This window comes from Neovison vison, chromosome 11 (assembly GCF_020171115.1).
Source record: "Neovison vison isolate M4711 chromosome 11, ASM_NN_V1, whole genome shotgun sequence".
Classification (NCBI taxonomy): Eukaryota; Metazoa; Chordata; class Mammalia; order Carnivora; family Mustelidae; genus Neogale; species Neogale vison.
In genome coordinates this window covers 197,847,728-197,865,125 of record NC_058101.1, presented here as the reverse complement: position 1 = coordinate 197,865,125, position 17,398 = coordinate 197,847,728, and the positions used below count along the sequence as shown (strand labels likewise).

The 17,398-nt window shown below is 43.8% G+C and overlaps 1 protein-coding gene across 6 annotated transcripts in view; it reads left to right on the top strand.

Moving 5' to 3' along the window:
• STOX2 (storkhead box 2) overlaps nt 1-14,573 on the top strand; it is a 176,211-nt gene extending 161,638 nt beyond the window's left edge. For 5 of the 6 annotated variants that reach the window (XM_044225642.1, XM_044225639.1, XM_044225643.1 and 2 more), the window contains 2 exons: nt 514-2,761; nt 8,026-14,573. In XM_044225642.1, the coding sequence (XP_044081577.1) occupies nt 514-2,761; nt 8,026-8,221 (2,444 nt within the window). In that variant the 3' untranslated portion in view covers nt 8,222-14,573. Of the gene's footprint in view, nt 1-513; nt 2,762-2,976; nt 3,026-8,025 lie in introns of all 6 variants that reach the window. The other variant, XM_044225645.1, reaches the window with a different exon arrangement.
• Nucleotides 14,574-17,398: the final 2,825 nt, after the last annotated feature.

The window sequence follows — 17,398 nt, the reverse complement described above, 5'->3', positions numbered from 1 at the left end:
CCTGCTTCCATCTCTCTTCCTGAGCACCTCCGGGTCCTGCTGACTTGCCATGTGAAGTACTCGGAAGCTTGGCAAAATTGGTAGGATTTTGTCTGAGTTTGGACTGCTGTAACAAAATGCCATAGACTTGGGGGGGGGGGGCTGAAGCCACAGACATTTAATCCTCAGAGTCCTGGAAGGCTAAGAGCTCTGAGATCAAGGCTCCAGCAGATTTGGTGTCTGGTGAGGACCGTCTTGCTGGCTTGAAGACATGGCAAGAGGAGGGGGCTCTCGCTTCTTCCTCTTCTTACGAGGGCACATCCCAAGGGCCTTGCCCCTCAGGAGCCCATCTAAGCCTAGTCACCTTCCAAAGGCCCTACCTCCTGGTACCCTTACATCAGCGATGAGGATTCACATGCAGGAATATTGGGGGTGGGGGTCCAAACATTCAGTTCATAGAAGATTCGGAAAAAATCAGGAAGCAGCTGCAGGTTCCCTCTATGTTCTCAAGAGTCTTTATTCCTTTGGTTTCAGGTGTTCCCACCCCAAGTCAAGAAATTCTACGGCACACGTTGAACACGCTGGTGCGGGAGCGGAAGATCTACCCAACTCCAGATGGCTATTTCATCGTGACCCCACAGACTTATTTCATTACTCCCTCTCTCATAAGAACTAACAGTAAATGGTACCATTTGGACGAGAGGATACCTGACAGGTCTCAGTGTACCTCTCCGCAACCGGGAACCATAACGCCCTCTGCCTCAGGCTGCGTCAGGGAAAGAACGTTACCCAGAAACCACTGCGACTCTTGCCACTGCTGCAGAGAAGACATGCACAGCATGCTTGCTTCCACCCTGCAGAGGAAACCCGCCAAGGACTGCAAAGACCCCTATTGTCCTCCCTCACTATGCCAGGTGCCACCCACTGAAAAGAGCAAAAGTACTGTAAACTTTTCTTATAAGACAGAAACTCTCTCAAAACCTAAAGATGGTGAAAAGCAGTCCAAAAAATTCGGGCTTAAATTATTCCGGCTGAGTTTTAAAAAAGATAAGACCAAACAACTCGCCAATTTCTCAGCCCAGTTTCCTCCTGAGGAGTGGCCCCTGCGAGACGAAGACACACCAACTACTATCCCCAGGGAAGTGGAAATGGAAATCATTAGGCGCATTAACCCGGACTTGACCGTGGAAAATGTCATGAGGCACACTGCACTAATGAAGAAACTAGAAGAAGAAAAAGCGCATAGGAGTAAAGCTGGGTCCTCTGCCCATCACAGTGGAAGAAGTAAAAAGAGTAGGACTCATCGCAAGTCCCATGGAAAATCTCGGTCACACAGCAAGACACGAGTGTCTAAAGGAGACCCTTCGGATGGTTCTCATCTGGATCTCCCCGGTGACAGAGAGTATGACTTTTGTGATCCTCTTACCAGGGCACCCAGGGAGGGCTGCTTCATCATTGAACACAAAGGAGATAACTTCATCATGCATAGCAACACGAACGTGATCGAGTCTCATTTCCCCATGACCCCAGAATGGGATGTGTCTGGGGAATTGGCCAAAAGGAGAACTGAGATGCCTTTTCCTGAACCTTCCAGGGGAAGCTCCCACTCAAAAGTGCACCGAAGCCACAGCCATACCCAGGACCGAAGGTCCAGGAATGAGAGATCCAGCAAAGCCAAGGAGAGATCCAGATCGATGGATAACTCAAAGGGCCCTCTGGGTGCTTCTTCTCTAGGGACACCCGAAGACCTGGCTGAAGGCTGTAGCCAAGATGACCAAACCCCCAGCCAGTCCTACATTGATGACAGTACTTTAAGGCCTGCACAAACAATTGGTCATCAAAGGGCTCATGTTTCATCCACTAGCTATAAAGAGGTGTGTATTCCAGAAATAGTCGGTGGCAGCAAGGAGCCTTCCAGTGCTTGTAGCCTTTTGGAGCCGGGCAAACCCCCTGAGAGTTTGCCATCCTGTCCCACAAAAACAGCTACAGATGACTATTTCCAGTGCAACACCTCCAGTGAGACGGTCCTCACGGCGCCGTCACCTCTGGGAAAGAACAAAGAGGATCATGACACTCTAACTCTGGCGGAAGGGGTGAAAAAGCTGCCTCTGCCTGACAGGCAGGCCCCACATTCTTCTAGAGAGCCTGTAGGGCACAAGGAGGAGTCACCAAAAGGGCCAGGTGGGGGCCCAGCTGCTTCGGGCACAGGGGCAGAAGGGATGGCCAATGGACGCCTCGTCCAGCACCACAGCGCTGAGCCCAGCAGCCTGGACAAGAGGAAAGAGATATTCAGCAAAGACACATTGTTCAAACCTCTTCACAGCACCTTGTCTGTCAACAGCTATCACAAATCGAGCCTGTCCCTCCTCAAATCTCTCCCGAAGACCCCTGCCGACACACTGCCAGGCCGATGCGAGAAACTGGAGCCGTCGCTGGGAACCTCGGTGGCACCAGCGATGCCCGGTTCCCAGCGTCAGCAGGAGTCGGGGGGGAACCAGGAAGCCTCTTTCGACTATTACAATGTCTCCGACGACGATGACTCTGAGGAAGGGGCCAACAAAAACACGGAAGAAGAAAAAAACAGAGATGATGTAGGCACCATGCAGTGGCTCCTTGAGAGGGAGAAGGAAAGAGACTTGCAGAGGAAGTTTGAGAAGAACCTCACCCTCCTGGCCCCAAAAGAAACCGACAGCAGCAGCAACCAGAGAGCCACCCATTCAGCACGCCTCGACAGCATGGACAGCAGCAGCATCACTGTGGACAGTGGATTCAACTCCCCACGGTAGGGAGAAACATCGCTGTTTGCGTGCACACGCACACACACACACACACACACACACACACACACGTGTGCATGCACGCACACACCCACCAGGGCCCGGGGCTTTATAAAAATAACTTGAAAAGCTTCCGATGTCACTGTTTTAATTCTGTGAATGCGGGTTAAGGGTTATGTGAGTTGCGCTATTAACAACCTGTTTCTGACTTCTTTTTCAGGAATTGAAACAAATGTTTCTGCAGCTGTAGAGATCACCAATCTGGACTGGTGGGTTGGCTCCCTCCCTCAAACTGGCATCAGGCCAATATAACTAGGACAAACATTTTCCAGGATTTTTCTTCTATGTTTCTGTTAGCACCGTGCAGATAAAAGAAGGGTTTTTTGTTTGTTTGGTTGGTTGGTTGGTTTTTTAACTTTAGTAATTTCTTGAGTAGAATGAGTGGTCAGTAGTCACCTGGGGTTTGGGTAGGTCTTGGGTATAAATCTCTTGGCTCAAGGAGAGGGTCCTTCTAGTGGGACAAGCAGATCTCAGCACCTTCCTGGGGGTGCTAGATGCTAGTTGCCCTTCTAATCCCAACCCTGTGTGCTCCCTCCCACTTCACATCCACAGAGAAATGGAGTCTTGTGTCTTTCACAGAAGAGAGAGGAGACTCTGTTCCCTTAGATCAGAGTGTGTGCCCACACTTTTCTCTCTCCTCCTGCAGCATTGATACAGACCATTAAGGCCCTCTAATCATAGCTGGTAATTCAGAGAGGATTAACAGAGTGCACGCGATGCCTAACAGCCATCTCCGGCATGCTGAAGTGGTTCAGGGGTTAAGAAAGCAAAAGAGAGTCTATGCAACTTTTTATTTCCTCCTTAACTCTTCCTTCTCCTCCAAGGGTAGCTTGGGACCTAATTCTCCTTCTAAATTCTACTCCAGATTGGTGACTCTGAGATGCAGAAATACTACTAAGAGGTGGACATTTCTCATTAGGTGTGATTCCCAAGATTCTGCGATACTGATCATTTTAACGAGTACTCAGATACGATGATGAACTTCATTTATTTTAATTATTAAGAATGAAACTTAGTTCTGTTGTGATCATTTCACTTTATCTCTAGATAATTTGGGGACAGCACATCCCCAGATCAGAATTGGGAATTTCTAATCGGCCCCATATTTGGCCTTTGTTATTTCTTAAAGGGCTAGTTTTTTATTATGATGAGGATTATTTTTGCCATGTAACCTTTTTATCTAAGTTAATACGTGTGTGGAATTCTAATGTCCAAACAAACCAGAGATGGTGCTCTTCTTAAAGTGGGTGTGAGCCCAGGAGCCCCAAGTCTCCTCTGCCTTTCCCTCATGGAGCCCTAACTGACCTCAGGGAGCCATGGCCCCCATCCGAAAACGACTGGCCTATCGAGTGACTTTTCTACAAAATAACTTACACTAAATATATTTTTTTAAACCCTCAATCAAATTTAAATTTATTTACCAATTATTTTATATCTCCTTTTCTTTCTATTTCCCTCTTCTGCTCTTTTTTGTTTCCTCTTGAATTTCTAACAGTGGCTACCAGGGAGGCATCATCGAAGGTCTGTAATTGACAGTAGAAGTTCAAAACCATGGCTTATGGAAGGTGTGGTTTATCTGCCTGTACCTTATGTTCACCTGTTTTTTACTATGTAGACTCTGCCTCCCTCGTGCTTTACACATTGGTTTCTGAACTTGCGTGGTGCCCCTTGGCCCCAGCACCACCACAGAGGGCAGAATGCTGTCCTCCAGACAGAACTGCTACAGAGACATTGAGAGTAGCTTAATGGGTTCTAACTCAACAGCCTACCACCACAGAATATTGAAAGGTTTTTTGGTTTGTTTGGGGGCAAATAAATACTCATGAGATCATTGAACCAGTCTTGCCACAGAATGTATTGTTTTATCTCTAAAGTCGGGGGGCAGAATATAGAATTTGTGAACGGGATTATTTCTGGAAGTGAGTTTATTTTCATTTAATAAGGTACTTAAGGTTAAATGCTTTGTCACCGTAAAAGGTACGATGGTTCTGAGGGGACAACTTTCTCCCACTTAGCTACATGTCTCTCCACTACTGTTAGGTAGAATTTTCTCCGTAGGAATACATAGATGGCCCATAAATTTCATGCAGTTAGATAATCTACAGAATAATTCCTAATTTTGCCTCTTTTGCATTTAATATCCTGTGGTTAGAAAGTAGGTCACAACCATTTTAAACCGTATTTTCGGCACACCTCAGTTAATCAACTAAGTTGTTTTCTGATGCATGATCGTGGTCTGTAGAGGAGAATATTTGAGTTCTAGGGAGTTTTATTCTTTAGCAGGAGGAGGATTTTAGCCAAGTAGCATTGTCAGGCTGGTACGTCTCCAGTGCCGTGAGATACAGAAACTTTAAGTGGGTCATTTATTTGAGTCTTTTAGTACCTCCTCTACTGAGCAACTAAGATCCAATAACAACAACAAAGACCAAGAAAGGTGATCCTCACACTCTGAGCTTTCCATGCTAGCTCAGAAGTCGTGTTCAGCCACATTCCCAAAATTCTTCAGTCCCTTTTGTTGGGACTGCAAGCGTTTTTTAGACGGAAACAAAGTAGAAGCTTCAATTCTGCTCTAAGATCGGATATTGAACATGAAAACTCTTGACCTAAAAAACCTGCCACTCCAAATCTGAGGCCAAAAACAGGCTGACAAACACAGTGTGAAAATCCGAGGGTGCAGAGCGGCCAGGGACGTGCCCACTTTATAGGGTGTGAGCATGCGCTGTTGGAGCGTGGGGCGAGGGAGGTGTGTGCATCCAGGAGGAGCCCCATACCTGATCTGTTTACATCTGCTTCTAAAATCCTGTCCTCTTATTCCATGGGGTTTCTTTTCCAACAAAGATCAAGAACTTTTAAATAGGAGGACTATTTCTACTGCTAATGTTCTATCTCCCTTAGTTTTTTCATCACACCCAGAGCCCTCATTAGGAGCGTGGCACCCTGCCCTCATTATTACAGCAGTAACGAAATATATACCGTTTGGAGAAACTGGAGTGCTGTATCTATTCATCACTATGAATGACTCTGCCCAGAGGTGGTCAGAGGCATCTTCGAGCACAGACAGCTCCCAGCTTAGATGATCTTTAGCAGTGATGTGTGTGCACAGTGCCTGGTCCAGTGCCTGGCATACAGCGGGTGCCTGATGAGTGCAAACCCTGCCTTGAAAGCTGATTTCAAAGGCTTAAGCGGGTTTAAGGGCCTTTGGACCTTAAAATGCATTTTTCCATAGAAAAGGGGTCACCAGTAACCAAGGCATTCTGAAATCACGTCATAGTAGCTGCTTCATTCATTAGATGCCATATGTACAACTGAAATAATTATAATGTATCTAGCTTTTTAGCATACAGATTCATCGACGCTTACTTCTTCACAATCACTCTGTGAGTAGGTTAATCCCCTAACCCTCCTCATTTTAGAGATGGGGAAATAGAATACTATAAAAAGTTACTCTCGCAGTTAAGAGTGAAACTGAAGGAACATGTCACAGTATGTTTGGGGTTCTACGTGTTGATTGCCTTCTTCCTTCCTCCGCCGGATCCTAGGCCTCAGCAAAGGTGCTGGCAAGCCCCTGATGAATTTTCTTAGGGAAAGGGTAAGGCAGGTAAGTAGGTGAGTCTAACACTTAACATCGCTTTAGTGGTGATGTTCTGGGGTATTCTGTAGGTATGCTCAGATCTACCATAAGCACAATGAAAGAACTTGACTTATTTCTGTAAACACATTAACCTTCTGGAGGTGCCCTTTGCAGTCAAGAAAGATCCAGTTGTCTTTTTGGTAGTTGATGACGAAACTTCCTTTTAAACAGCTACCCCTTGGCACACTCAAGGCCACAAGGGTTAGGATGAAATAATCCACTATCTAGGAAGTGCCACCAAACACAGTACAAGCATCCCCTGCTTTCTGAAACTTTGTGTTAACATCCCTTCACTTTTACGAAAGACCCTATGTTAGTAACAGCTTTCTTCGTGAAAGCAAAAATCTTCAGATTTCTTACACTCAGCAAAAACAGGTACTAACGTGGGTCTTCTGTAGCAGCGAAGGGCATTAATGAAGAGCATTTGGAAAGCACGTGTAAACCCTTCCTGACGTTTAGGCTTACAGAAGATTTCATATGAACACTCTGCACTCCGATACTGGGAAAAAAATCTATGCGGGGTTCAGACAAAATGGCTGTTAATTTAGTGTGGGACTGACGGAGAGGTGGTGAGGATGTCTGCTGAAGCAGTCTGACCTGCCGACTCGTTTCAGCAGGCTGAAATCAGCAACGGGGGGGCCAACTCTCGTAGAGTATTTTCTAAACTCTGAATCTGCCCAGTCAGGTGAATGGATGTTTTGAGCATCCTTGTGGTTTCTTCAGTATCTTTGTAAACTTAAGTTTCTTATTCCTATTTTGAGGACTTTGAATATAGAACCTGTCCAGTTCCTATCCATCAGGCTAAGTAACCTTATTTCTGCTATTGCCCTACACATTTAAAATGTTAATGTTCTGAATCAAGATTCAAGAAGTTCTAACTTTAAAAATTAGAAGAGAAGTAGAAATACCTTTAAATCACCTCTGTCCATAAGAAGCCTTGAAAAATAAAATATTGCTACCAATGTAAACTTCACAAATGAATGGGGGAATCTAAGATTCCTGATCTGGAAATACATCGTATTTCCGTGAAAGTGTTAACATTTGAAACAGAGGCGTGAAGTGTTTTAAGAAGAATTTTATTCCCATCAGAGTGCCAGATTAGCTAATGGTATGCCTTGAAGTCCACCAAAGTCAAAATCTGCTAATCAGGAATGAAAACAGAATCATTAGGGGCAAAATTGAGTTTATTCATTTATTCAGTGAATTTCCAGCCTGAAATACAATCATCGCATATGTGTACTTAAGAGGATTCTTTTCTAAAATGAACGTGATAGTGATTGATCCATCAAATTTGGAAGCAGTTTCCTTGAATGGGGAAGGAAGGGGAAAACATTTAAAGTGCACTTAGCTGGATGAAAACCCGTTATTCAGGGTGCCGTGGATTTTAACGTGTGTGAGAGTTTCTGGAGCCCACGTTGGACGAGCATATGTGAATAATCAGTGGGAGACGGTGTATATATGACATCATGAGCCAGCAGAGGAAATCCATTAACCACATCATTTGCTCTTCCTCTGGGGCTCAAGAGATAATTATTTATGTTGAAAACAAAACAAAACAAACCCTTTTTACTCTTTTAGCACTCGGGAGAGCCTGGCTTCCAACACGTCCAGCATTGTTGAAAGTAACCGGCGTCAGAATGCTACCTTGAGCCCAGTCCACGGCGGAGCTGGCCCGGCCTTCAACTTCCGAGCGAGCACGGACCCAGCGACCAACGAAGCTGAGAAATTACAGAAACCTTCCAACTGCTTGCAAGCTTCTGTTACTAGTGTGTGACAGTCGTAACTGTCTCCGATCTCCTGTCTCATTCGATACAGCCAAGTTTACGACACTGGGACTGATGTTTACATCTGGGGAAAGACAAGCATCTCGACCACAGTTTTTGTGTTTACTTAAACTGTGCTGCTAAGTAGGCTAGGGCAAAAAAAACAAAAAACAAAAAAACAAAAAAACAAACAAAAATCTTTATTTCAGAGTATTGCTTTTCACATTTATGGCTCTGTAGCAACCGAATAGCAGTAGGGGTGATATGTATACGTTTGTTTCACTACTTGTAACTGAGCACACATAGGAAAGTCTAGACACTGTAAGTGTGGTATGCATTACAATGTCATGAAGTTGCCAATTCCATTTTTAAATGCCACAGATGTGCGTTGCTCCCAGTCTGTGGCCGGAGGGTGCCACGGAACTGATCCTTGACACTTCCCAAACACAAACAAACAAAAAAGGACAAAAAAAGCGTAAGCCACCACAAAATGTCCAATGCCAGGGTCCAGCTTGAGGGAGATCAATGTCAACCTGACCGGAAGGGACCCCAGCCCTTTGTGTGTGAATTGTTTATGCACCCGTCATTTTTCACTGTGAGTTTTCATGACACAGTTTTTTGCAGGAGCCGGTGGAAGTGTGTCAGAAGGGGTCGTGATCGAAATTCTGGGAGTGTTTGTTTTTTTTCAGGATTTTGTTTTTAAGTGAAACAGATGCTTGTCTGATTTTTAACCTTCCATAATCACGAACAGGAATATAGGCCTTTGATTCTGAAGTGGGTGAAGAAGGGGATCCCCAGCCTGGCTGGGGCACGGCACTGAGGGATGGAAGGGGGAGAAATGTGGACTCTCTAACGCTGTCAGTCAAATATTTAAGGAAGATAATTTCCTCCTTGTGATCCTTATGATGATCCTATCTTACTATAATAGATACAGTGATTAGTTTGTTTAAAAGCAAAATGTTCTTTGTGATACAAATGAAGAGTATGGCCTGGGGGTGTTATTCTTTCTAATGGAAGGACATTAATCTATTTTATGTAGTTTTAAATAGAATGCCTAAATTAGGCTATGGGAGATCATTTTTAGTGGTTATAGGAAAGAGCAAAGTTAGGGAGAGTTGAACTTCAGGCCTTTTATTCCTGGAAAGATATCTATAGAGAAAACTTTAAAATAATTTTTGATTAGAAATTTACAGGTGCCCATGTAATTACCAACAGAATGTGCTCATTCTGCAAGTATGGTATAATCCGAACTTGTACTCCCCTAAAATTTATCAGAGTAACAATTATGCATACATGAACTATGCCAGAGTAATGTTTACAGATACTTTGTAACCAATTTCAGGAGGCATTTTTTAGGTGGATGTATAGTTCCTAGCCCAACTTATTTCAAAATGGTTTGTTAACACGTTGCTTTGGTTTACAACGTCTTGTTGAATACAAAGAAGACTCAGCAGCATAGGGATTACCAATAACCTTGAGCTTCAACTTCACAGAAAAGAGACATTTCAAAACTCCCCATCTTATTCTATGAGAACAATGGACTCAATGTGTCGATAATGACAAATTATTTGCAGAAGGGTTGCATATGACACAAGCAAATGGTCTGACCAAAAGTTTAGTTCAGTAGCATGTGCTGTTTGGAGCCATATAATAAAATATATATCCAAAAATAAATCTAAACTCTTTCCACCTCAGACTACGGTAATTGGCAAAAAATGTGTGCAACATTTCTGCTTCAGTACAGGTTTAATCACTAGGGATCTGTTTAAAGAATGCACTCCGGCACATAATTGGACCTATTCTTGAAGCATGTGGATAGTCTCTCATGCTTTTTCAGATATTTGGAAGTCGCATTAGGTCAAACTGGACTCCTCAAGTTTAGTCTAGATTCCTTTGTTTGTGCTTAGAATGAAACATAAGCACATTTCTTGGTAAAACCCCCATCCCACTAAAATGCTTTAAGTCAGTTGGCTTTCAGTCTCATGCCTTATTTCCTCCAAGGCATGTCCCGATTGCCCCGAAATGCACTATTTGTCTCATTGCTTAAATATGTCCAGGAGGAATGATAATGTAACTAATAGACTACACACACAGTCTGTTTCCCTGGGGAGTTATATACCATACGGTTACCAAATTCTCCTGTCTAAATTCCTTTTTTTCCAAAAAACCTGCTCTCGAGTGTCAAATCGTACCATCAGTTCATAAATAACGTAACCATTGAAACAATACATCAGCCTCTCGTTGATCCTCTGAAAGTAGCCATTATAGTAATCAAACGCAGCGTGGACCAGAAAGGAAAGCATTACCTTTAAGAGAAGCTTTAAAATAGGAATTTATCAGTATTCCACAAGAAATAGGTTTACAGAAGACATGATTCAAATAAAACGTGTATACCATTCGCCCGATGCTATGGGGTACATGATTTCAAAAACAACGTCGGCGACTCCCTTAGACCTGGAGCCATTAGCGTAGAAAAGATGGGCTTTAAAGATGTTACGATGTAAGCAGACGTTCCGTGTGGAAGTGTCCCCGTCTGCAGTTAATGAGGAGTTCTGGATGGGGGAGGCGTGGCGGCCGGAAGCGTTGTTACAGATGTGACCCGAGACGGTCCTCCGGACGGCGGGTGAGCGTCTCAGTGACCAAACCCTCAGCCCACGCCAAGCTTTGCCAACATCCTTGTCCTCCCCTGAACTGATAGAGCTTTGTGTGACGTGGCTGCTGATCTAGTCTTCACTTAGAGTTTATCAGCTGAAAGGTTTACAGAACTGAGTCTGCTTGAATCTCTGTGTAGCGTTCAACTCTAAAGGGTCAACCCGTCTGTCGGCATTTTGCACACTTATGTATTATTATGATGCAGCATATTACTTTATGGCAATTTTTATTTTTTACATATAACTACCTCCATAAATTTGATGAAACGGCAGCAGTGTGTTTAAAGTGTATTGTTCAGAAAAGCAAAGTTGAAAACCTCCGTAGACATGAGGCCATGGCGTTCCGTGTGTGTGTCAGTGACTGCCCCTGTAGACTCGTGACTTCTTCATGGCCGTGGTTTGGTTTTACGGCATTATTGCGCTTTCAGATGTAAACCTGTCTCTCCTCTCTTTCCCACGAAAGCACACTTGATTTTGTTACCAACGAAAGGAAGTTGGAATCTCTGGTCTTTCCCCACCGCCCCACCCCCACCCCACTCCTGCTAAGAGTTCTCCCCGGGGGAGGGGGGGGGGAAGAGCCGAGCCGATCGATCGGTAAACATAATTTAGCAAACTCTTTAGTCCTGTCAGAATCAGATGTGGAAATTCTAGGTTTTCAGTAACTGAAGACACACAACAAATTTGGACTGTGCCGGCTTTGAAGTACTTTGGGCCTCTCTGCCTTCACTCACCTGCTAGCATCCCGAGCCCAAACGTCATCTTAATTAAAAGAGCTGTGTTCCGTTAAATACTTTATATTCCATTTTATATATTTTGCACATCTCAGGGGACCTCAATGAGCATATGAAAAGGGGGGGGTGCCATCAAATAGAGAAGACAGCTAGAGGAGCTGAATCGGGACCAAACAAGATAAAAATACCAAATTAGTGCTTCTCTGATGTTGTGAAGTGCAAGTTCAGGAGGCATAAGTTCAAGGTTAATCTGGACTAATAATGATCTGAACACCAGCTGTTCCCAAGTCTCCCTTTCTCAGAGCCCAACCAGCGGTTCGAGGATGTGAATTCCAATTCTATCGCAACCGCCAGGGGGAAGAAAAACCTGTTGGATGAAAAGGAAAGCATTGTGTGTTTTTTGGTTTGGTTTGGTTTGGTTTGGTTTTAGGTTGGCACAGCTTTGTAAAATCCTACCCAGAATAAACCACTGATCGCCACCAAGTGTACTTGAAAATAAAGTTTTTAACCTAAATTATAGGCGTATAGCGCACAATAGTGAACCTATTTTGAAAAGTCTAGCCATTTATAACATGGGCAGTATTTTGAGCTTGATGAAAAGCCAACAACAGGCGATCATGACTTCGCCAGTTCATTTTGGGATCTCAAAGTGCTTCCAAAGCATTCAGATTGACAGACAGTTAACTAAGCAGGTCCTATTTGTAATACCCATACTTGAAATGGAGAGAGAGAAGGAGGGACCTCAGATTACCCAGAAATTTCCGTGGCAGCTACCAGTGATCTGTTTTCTATCTGTTTGATAGACCCTCATGAGAAATCCCTAAATACAATGCTATTTTTCTGATGTGTGCTAATAAAGTCAAAGAAAACAAATAACAACTGTACACTCTTGTCCATTTTCATTCAAACAGTTCAGGGTGTTTGGAATTTTGCAAAACCCACCCCCATGCTGTTGCGATCAGAGGCAGGTCCTAGACGTACACCCTCGTTTACAGTTTCCTATTGGGCTTTGGTAATTCCTGTGCGAAATACCATCCTTCAGGAACATGACTGCTCTGGGCAGTGGACAGGTGCTGCAACAGAAACTGTAATTTAAAAAGTTTATCAAGTACTCTTGACTGTGCTCCTTGAGCACACGACAATATATTGAGTCCTACCCGGAAGAATCTGGTTTTCCAAGGGAGCCGACCTAGTTCTCAGTGTTTCCTCGAAGTCGGGGATACCAGATCCTTGCTGAGGACCTTCTCCATTGCCACGGGCTAGTCACAGAACCAGCTAACAACACGCTGTCCCACAGACAGCAGTGTCCCAAGCAGAAGTGATCCCGTCCTCTCCTTTCCCCCACCTCCCATCCCCCGCCTACCCAACCCCCACCCCAGCCACGGCCCTGCCCATTCTCTTCTGTTAGCAAGCCAGGTGTCTGCACGTGTTTAGGGCTTGGGGAAGCTAGAACACAGGAAGAACGAATCCAAAAGCATGGAAAACCTTGTTTTGCTTGGGGTTAGTAAAATACAGGCAGGAAGGAGATTACCATCGGTCTGATCTTTGCCAAGTTAGATTAAAGAATCAGCCGTCACTCTGTCATTCTCTCAGAAGGTTTTACAGAAGGAAGGATACATCCAGTATTTTCCCATAGATTTTTATTTGGAGACATTTCATAAATTATATATGCGAAAAAACTTCATGATGTAATTTCCTGGAGTGTTTGAAATAGGCTTGGCATCTCCCCGATTGAGTTCATCTCTGCATCTTTTGCAGCAGCAGCCCAGAGAGAGCTCCCCAGTGATCGACCCTCTAACACATAATCCTGTGTTTTCACAGTTGTTCCGTGACTTACAGTTGCTGATTGGCAGGGTTGAGAATTCTATAAGGCTCAAGGGGGACTAAACCTTGTGATTGTATATTATCAGTTCTAGGGCTTCAACTGCTCATTGTTGGCTTCCAGTGAGAACACACACACACCCTGCCAAGGAGGGAAGGGGAGTTCCACAAGTGAGGCAGCAAATGTAAGGCTAGATGGTTGGCTGGTCCATGCACAGCTGCCTACCCCCCTGACCAAAGGCTGACCTTGGCATCCCAGTTCCTTTGCTCCCACCCAGAAGAGGTACCAAATCTGAGATCTGAGAGCTCCTTTAGTATCAGTCCTCTGCAGTTACGGGAGATTCACGAAGTACGCACTCAGCAGCTCCTTGCCCACCTGTCTTCCCGGGTCCTTACTCCCTGCCTCTGTCCCACTCTCCCACCTAGACACTGATCCACCACCACGGTTTCCACCGTGGAAGGGCAAAACAGTGTGTGGTATCGTGCACGCGTGATGGGTGAGGACTAGAGCTGCCCTCTGGTCACCTTCATGTAAGTATTGACAGCTACAAGTTAAGGTCCTTAGAGTAGTTGACATAGACACTACTTTCTAGAAGAGAATTACATTTCAACGTTAAGTTTAAAGGGATCATAATTCTGCAGGTATCTTTCTCCGAGTGACTGAATGTGACTATTGCATTGGGGTAAATGAATTAAGACGTGCAAGTGGGATTTACTGTATGTTAGAAAGGAGTTTTGCAGCCAAGACTGCCTTGAATAAAATGTGTTTGCACTGAAAAAAAAAAAAAAACAAAACTTTAAATTACTTGGTCTCTGGTTGCTGTAAAGGTCATCCAAGATGGATGTTCTGTTTATATTGTATAGTATTTCATATGAAATAATTACAGTTCATGAAATGTCTTCCCTAATGTTACTGATTTACGACAGCACATTTGTAACATGGTTTTTATCGTGTCGGTGTGCCATATTGTAAATGATGATGGCTTGTCATGCTTAGTATAATAACTTAAGAGGAAAAAAAGCACAGGGATTTTTGTAAGTCTATATTTGAAAGTCCCTCCATATGGTAATATTGTGTTCATGTTGTTTATGTAGTGTTGTGTGAAATATCCATTTTGGATTGTGTTACTTTTTAAGATATTAAATAACATTTGGTTATATGTCTAAGTGGATTTTTTTGGTATTTGGTATTTGGTACAAAAGTACTTCAGGTGAGACTGATTCGTTTCTCTCAATAGAGAGTTTATAACAAATTTTTTTATTATACAATCTTTGTTATTAGAGCTTTTGAATTAAAACAACTGAAAAGGGAAATACCTGATCAGAAATCTTTTTCCAGGAATACTGAAAAAGCTACAGTTTTTTTTTTTTTTGCTAGCTATTCAAATTTTGCAGAGTCAGGCTTAGGGATGCCCAGAACTGTGTTTTTTGTGAAATCAGAAAGCAGTGGGGTTGGTCTGTTTTGTTAGCCCTCAAATCACAACTTCTACACCCAAAATAAATGTGGTCCCCTTTCCAGGGAACACCCAGGGGCTAGCCACATATTCCCAAGTAGGGAATTCCTCCTCTCCGTGTCTCACCACCTCCAGAATCTATCACATACTCTCTTGGCTGTCCTTCCCACTAGCAAATCTTTGTCCTTGGAGAATGAGCTCCCTTTTTTCAAAGCAAACGATGAAGCTAGAAAACAGCATTATTAGTCAAAAACAATAGGAAGCTGTAAGGTTGAACCTGATTTTCTTGGAAAGGCAACCCCCAGAGCGGACCTCTGATGGCAGCGTCCTCTGGATAAGCATGGACTACCCAAGGGGACAGCTTTGAAGGACAAATCCGACTTCCGTTGTGTATGTTTGTTTATAGATATTTTAAACTATCTCAACTCAGACATGTCCTCTTATAAGCCTGAAGTTTGGGAGAACAAGAATACTGGAAGACTCTGTGGGTTTTACACTAGGACCAGAAGCTACTGTGCTGAAAGCTGGGTAACTGTATGTTCCCTTCAGAGCGAGCCAGTGAGCGGGACACATGGAGGAAATGTGGTGACTTTGCTAAGAAGATGGAAAGCAGGATTCTGACTCCTTTGAGAGAATGGTCACAGTTCATAAAAATCTTTTCTTTCCAAAGGAAATGGTATGGTTTTAACTCATTTTTAAGTGTTTAGAGTGGTGGGTTTTTCTTTTTTTTTCCTCCATAAAGAAAAGCCAAGCAGAGCGCCTTCTGCCCTGTTACAGCTGTGAAATCGAGAGCCACTGAATAATAAAAAGAAGGTATTCACCTGACTTTAATAATTTATTTAACTATGAAATCGTATCCCTACTGTGGGAATACTTGGATTTCACGATATTCCCCCTGTTTGGGCCCGGTGGCTCCAGACTTTTCCTGTAAAGCAAACAGTTAATCATGTAACACATGGAATAAGTGTGTGTGATGGATATTTACAGAGAACTCTGCGCCGGACGGCGACTGCAAGGGAAATGGAGGCACCTGCCCTCCAGATAGGCTGAGCAGGGTTTCCTGGTGAATCTTCTTCAAAGAACTGCTTGGAAGATCGATATAGAGAGTAAGTGGCAGATGCCATAGGTTTGGTAAGAGAGGTGAGGTCAGAGATGCCGATTTCGAATTCGAGGGACAAAACCGAACTGCCGATGTTCGACCGTTGGCGAATTATTTCCTCCCCAGATCTAGGACTCTGGGGCCAGTGACTCTGGGTAGGTGGAGGGAAGATCCCGGACTTCCGGCCAGCATTGGCCTGTGTATGTGCCCCTTAGGGGTGACAGATTCCGCCGAGCATGTTCCTCCCGGGTCCCCCTCCTTCCTGTCTCTCCTTTTTCTCTTCCTTTGTCACAAAGCTTCACGCGTTATTTTTCTTTTCTATTTCCTTGGGTTTATTTTGCCTTACCACTCTTTTCTCCATGCTTGACCAAAAATTTTTGTTTGTTTGGTTGTAGTTATGCTTTTCTGGTCTCATGTTTGGACTTTTTCCTGGCCTCGATTATTGATTAATTATTATTTTCATATAGATGGACGTATCACGTGTTGCTATATTTACATAGTATCATATATGTTATAGATAGAAAATGTTTGTGTTCTAATGTAGGATATATAAGTTATATACCTAATCTGTATGTGGCTACGATTGATAGCCGGCATTGGAAATTTCATATTTATATCGCCCTATCCTCCTTGGATCCAAGGCCACTGTCTTCCTTCAAACTCACTTCCACTCACCTTTGCACCGAGAGCTTTTTGTTCTCCAACACTTGGATAGAAATCTGCCACCAGCAGATTCATCAAAGGTCTGATAAATCACTGGCAATTTCCAGAGATGATAGATGATAGATGGACAGCTAGATCCTGCATGGAACCAAAGTTCTCTGTATCACCATAGTCTATAAATGGCAATGAAACAAAAGGAGATGTCAGGCAAGAAGTTAGACTTTGACTTCTGTGTGACTCCCTTTTAATGATGTGTTGAGAATTTATTATCTTGGGAAATTATCTTTGAACATTTTTATATCTGTGCTTTAAGCCAGCATCTGCCATTCTTTATTATCCCCTAGATGGTAAGGGAGATGGGCGCAGGGTATCCCTCCTGAAAGGCACTTCCTTTAAAATTAACAACAGCTCTGTGGTTTCTAGCATTTCAAATCTCGTTCTCAAATATCTTCCACCAGCAGAGGATTTCCCTATTTGCACCCGGCCAGATTGCAAAGGTACCAGGGGTCTGTCTCACCCAGCGTTGCTTTCCATTGTTTGTTACTGTTGGCAAGACATGCAACAGGTTAACAAACCTTAAATGGATTGCAGATGACAGGGTCTTCCCCCTCCGCCGCCTTCCTGTGTTACTTGACGGCGGTTCATAAGACATCTGTGTTGAATGTCAAATCGATATTCAGACGTGGAAGGTATCAGGGTTCCTAGAGACAGAGTGAGGGCCTTGGAAACAGAAGATTCCATTACACAGTCAATGTCTTCCCCTGCTTCC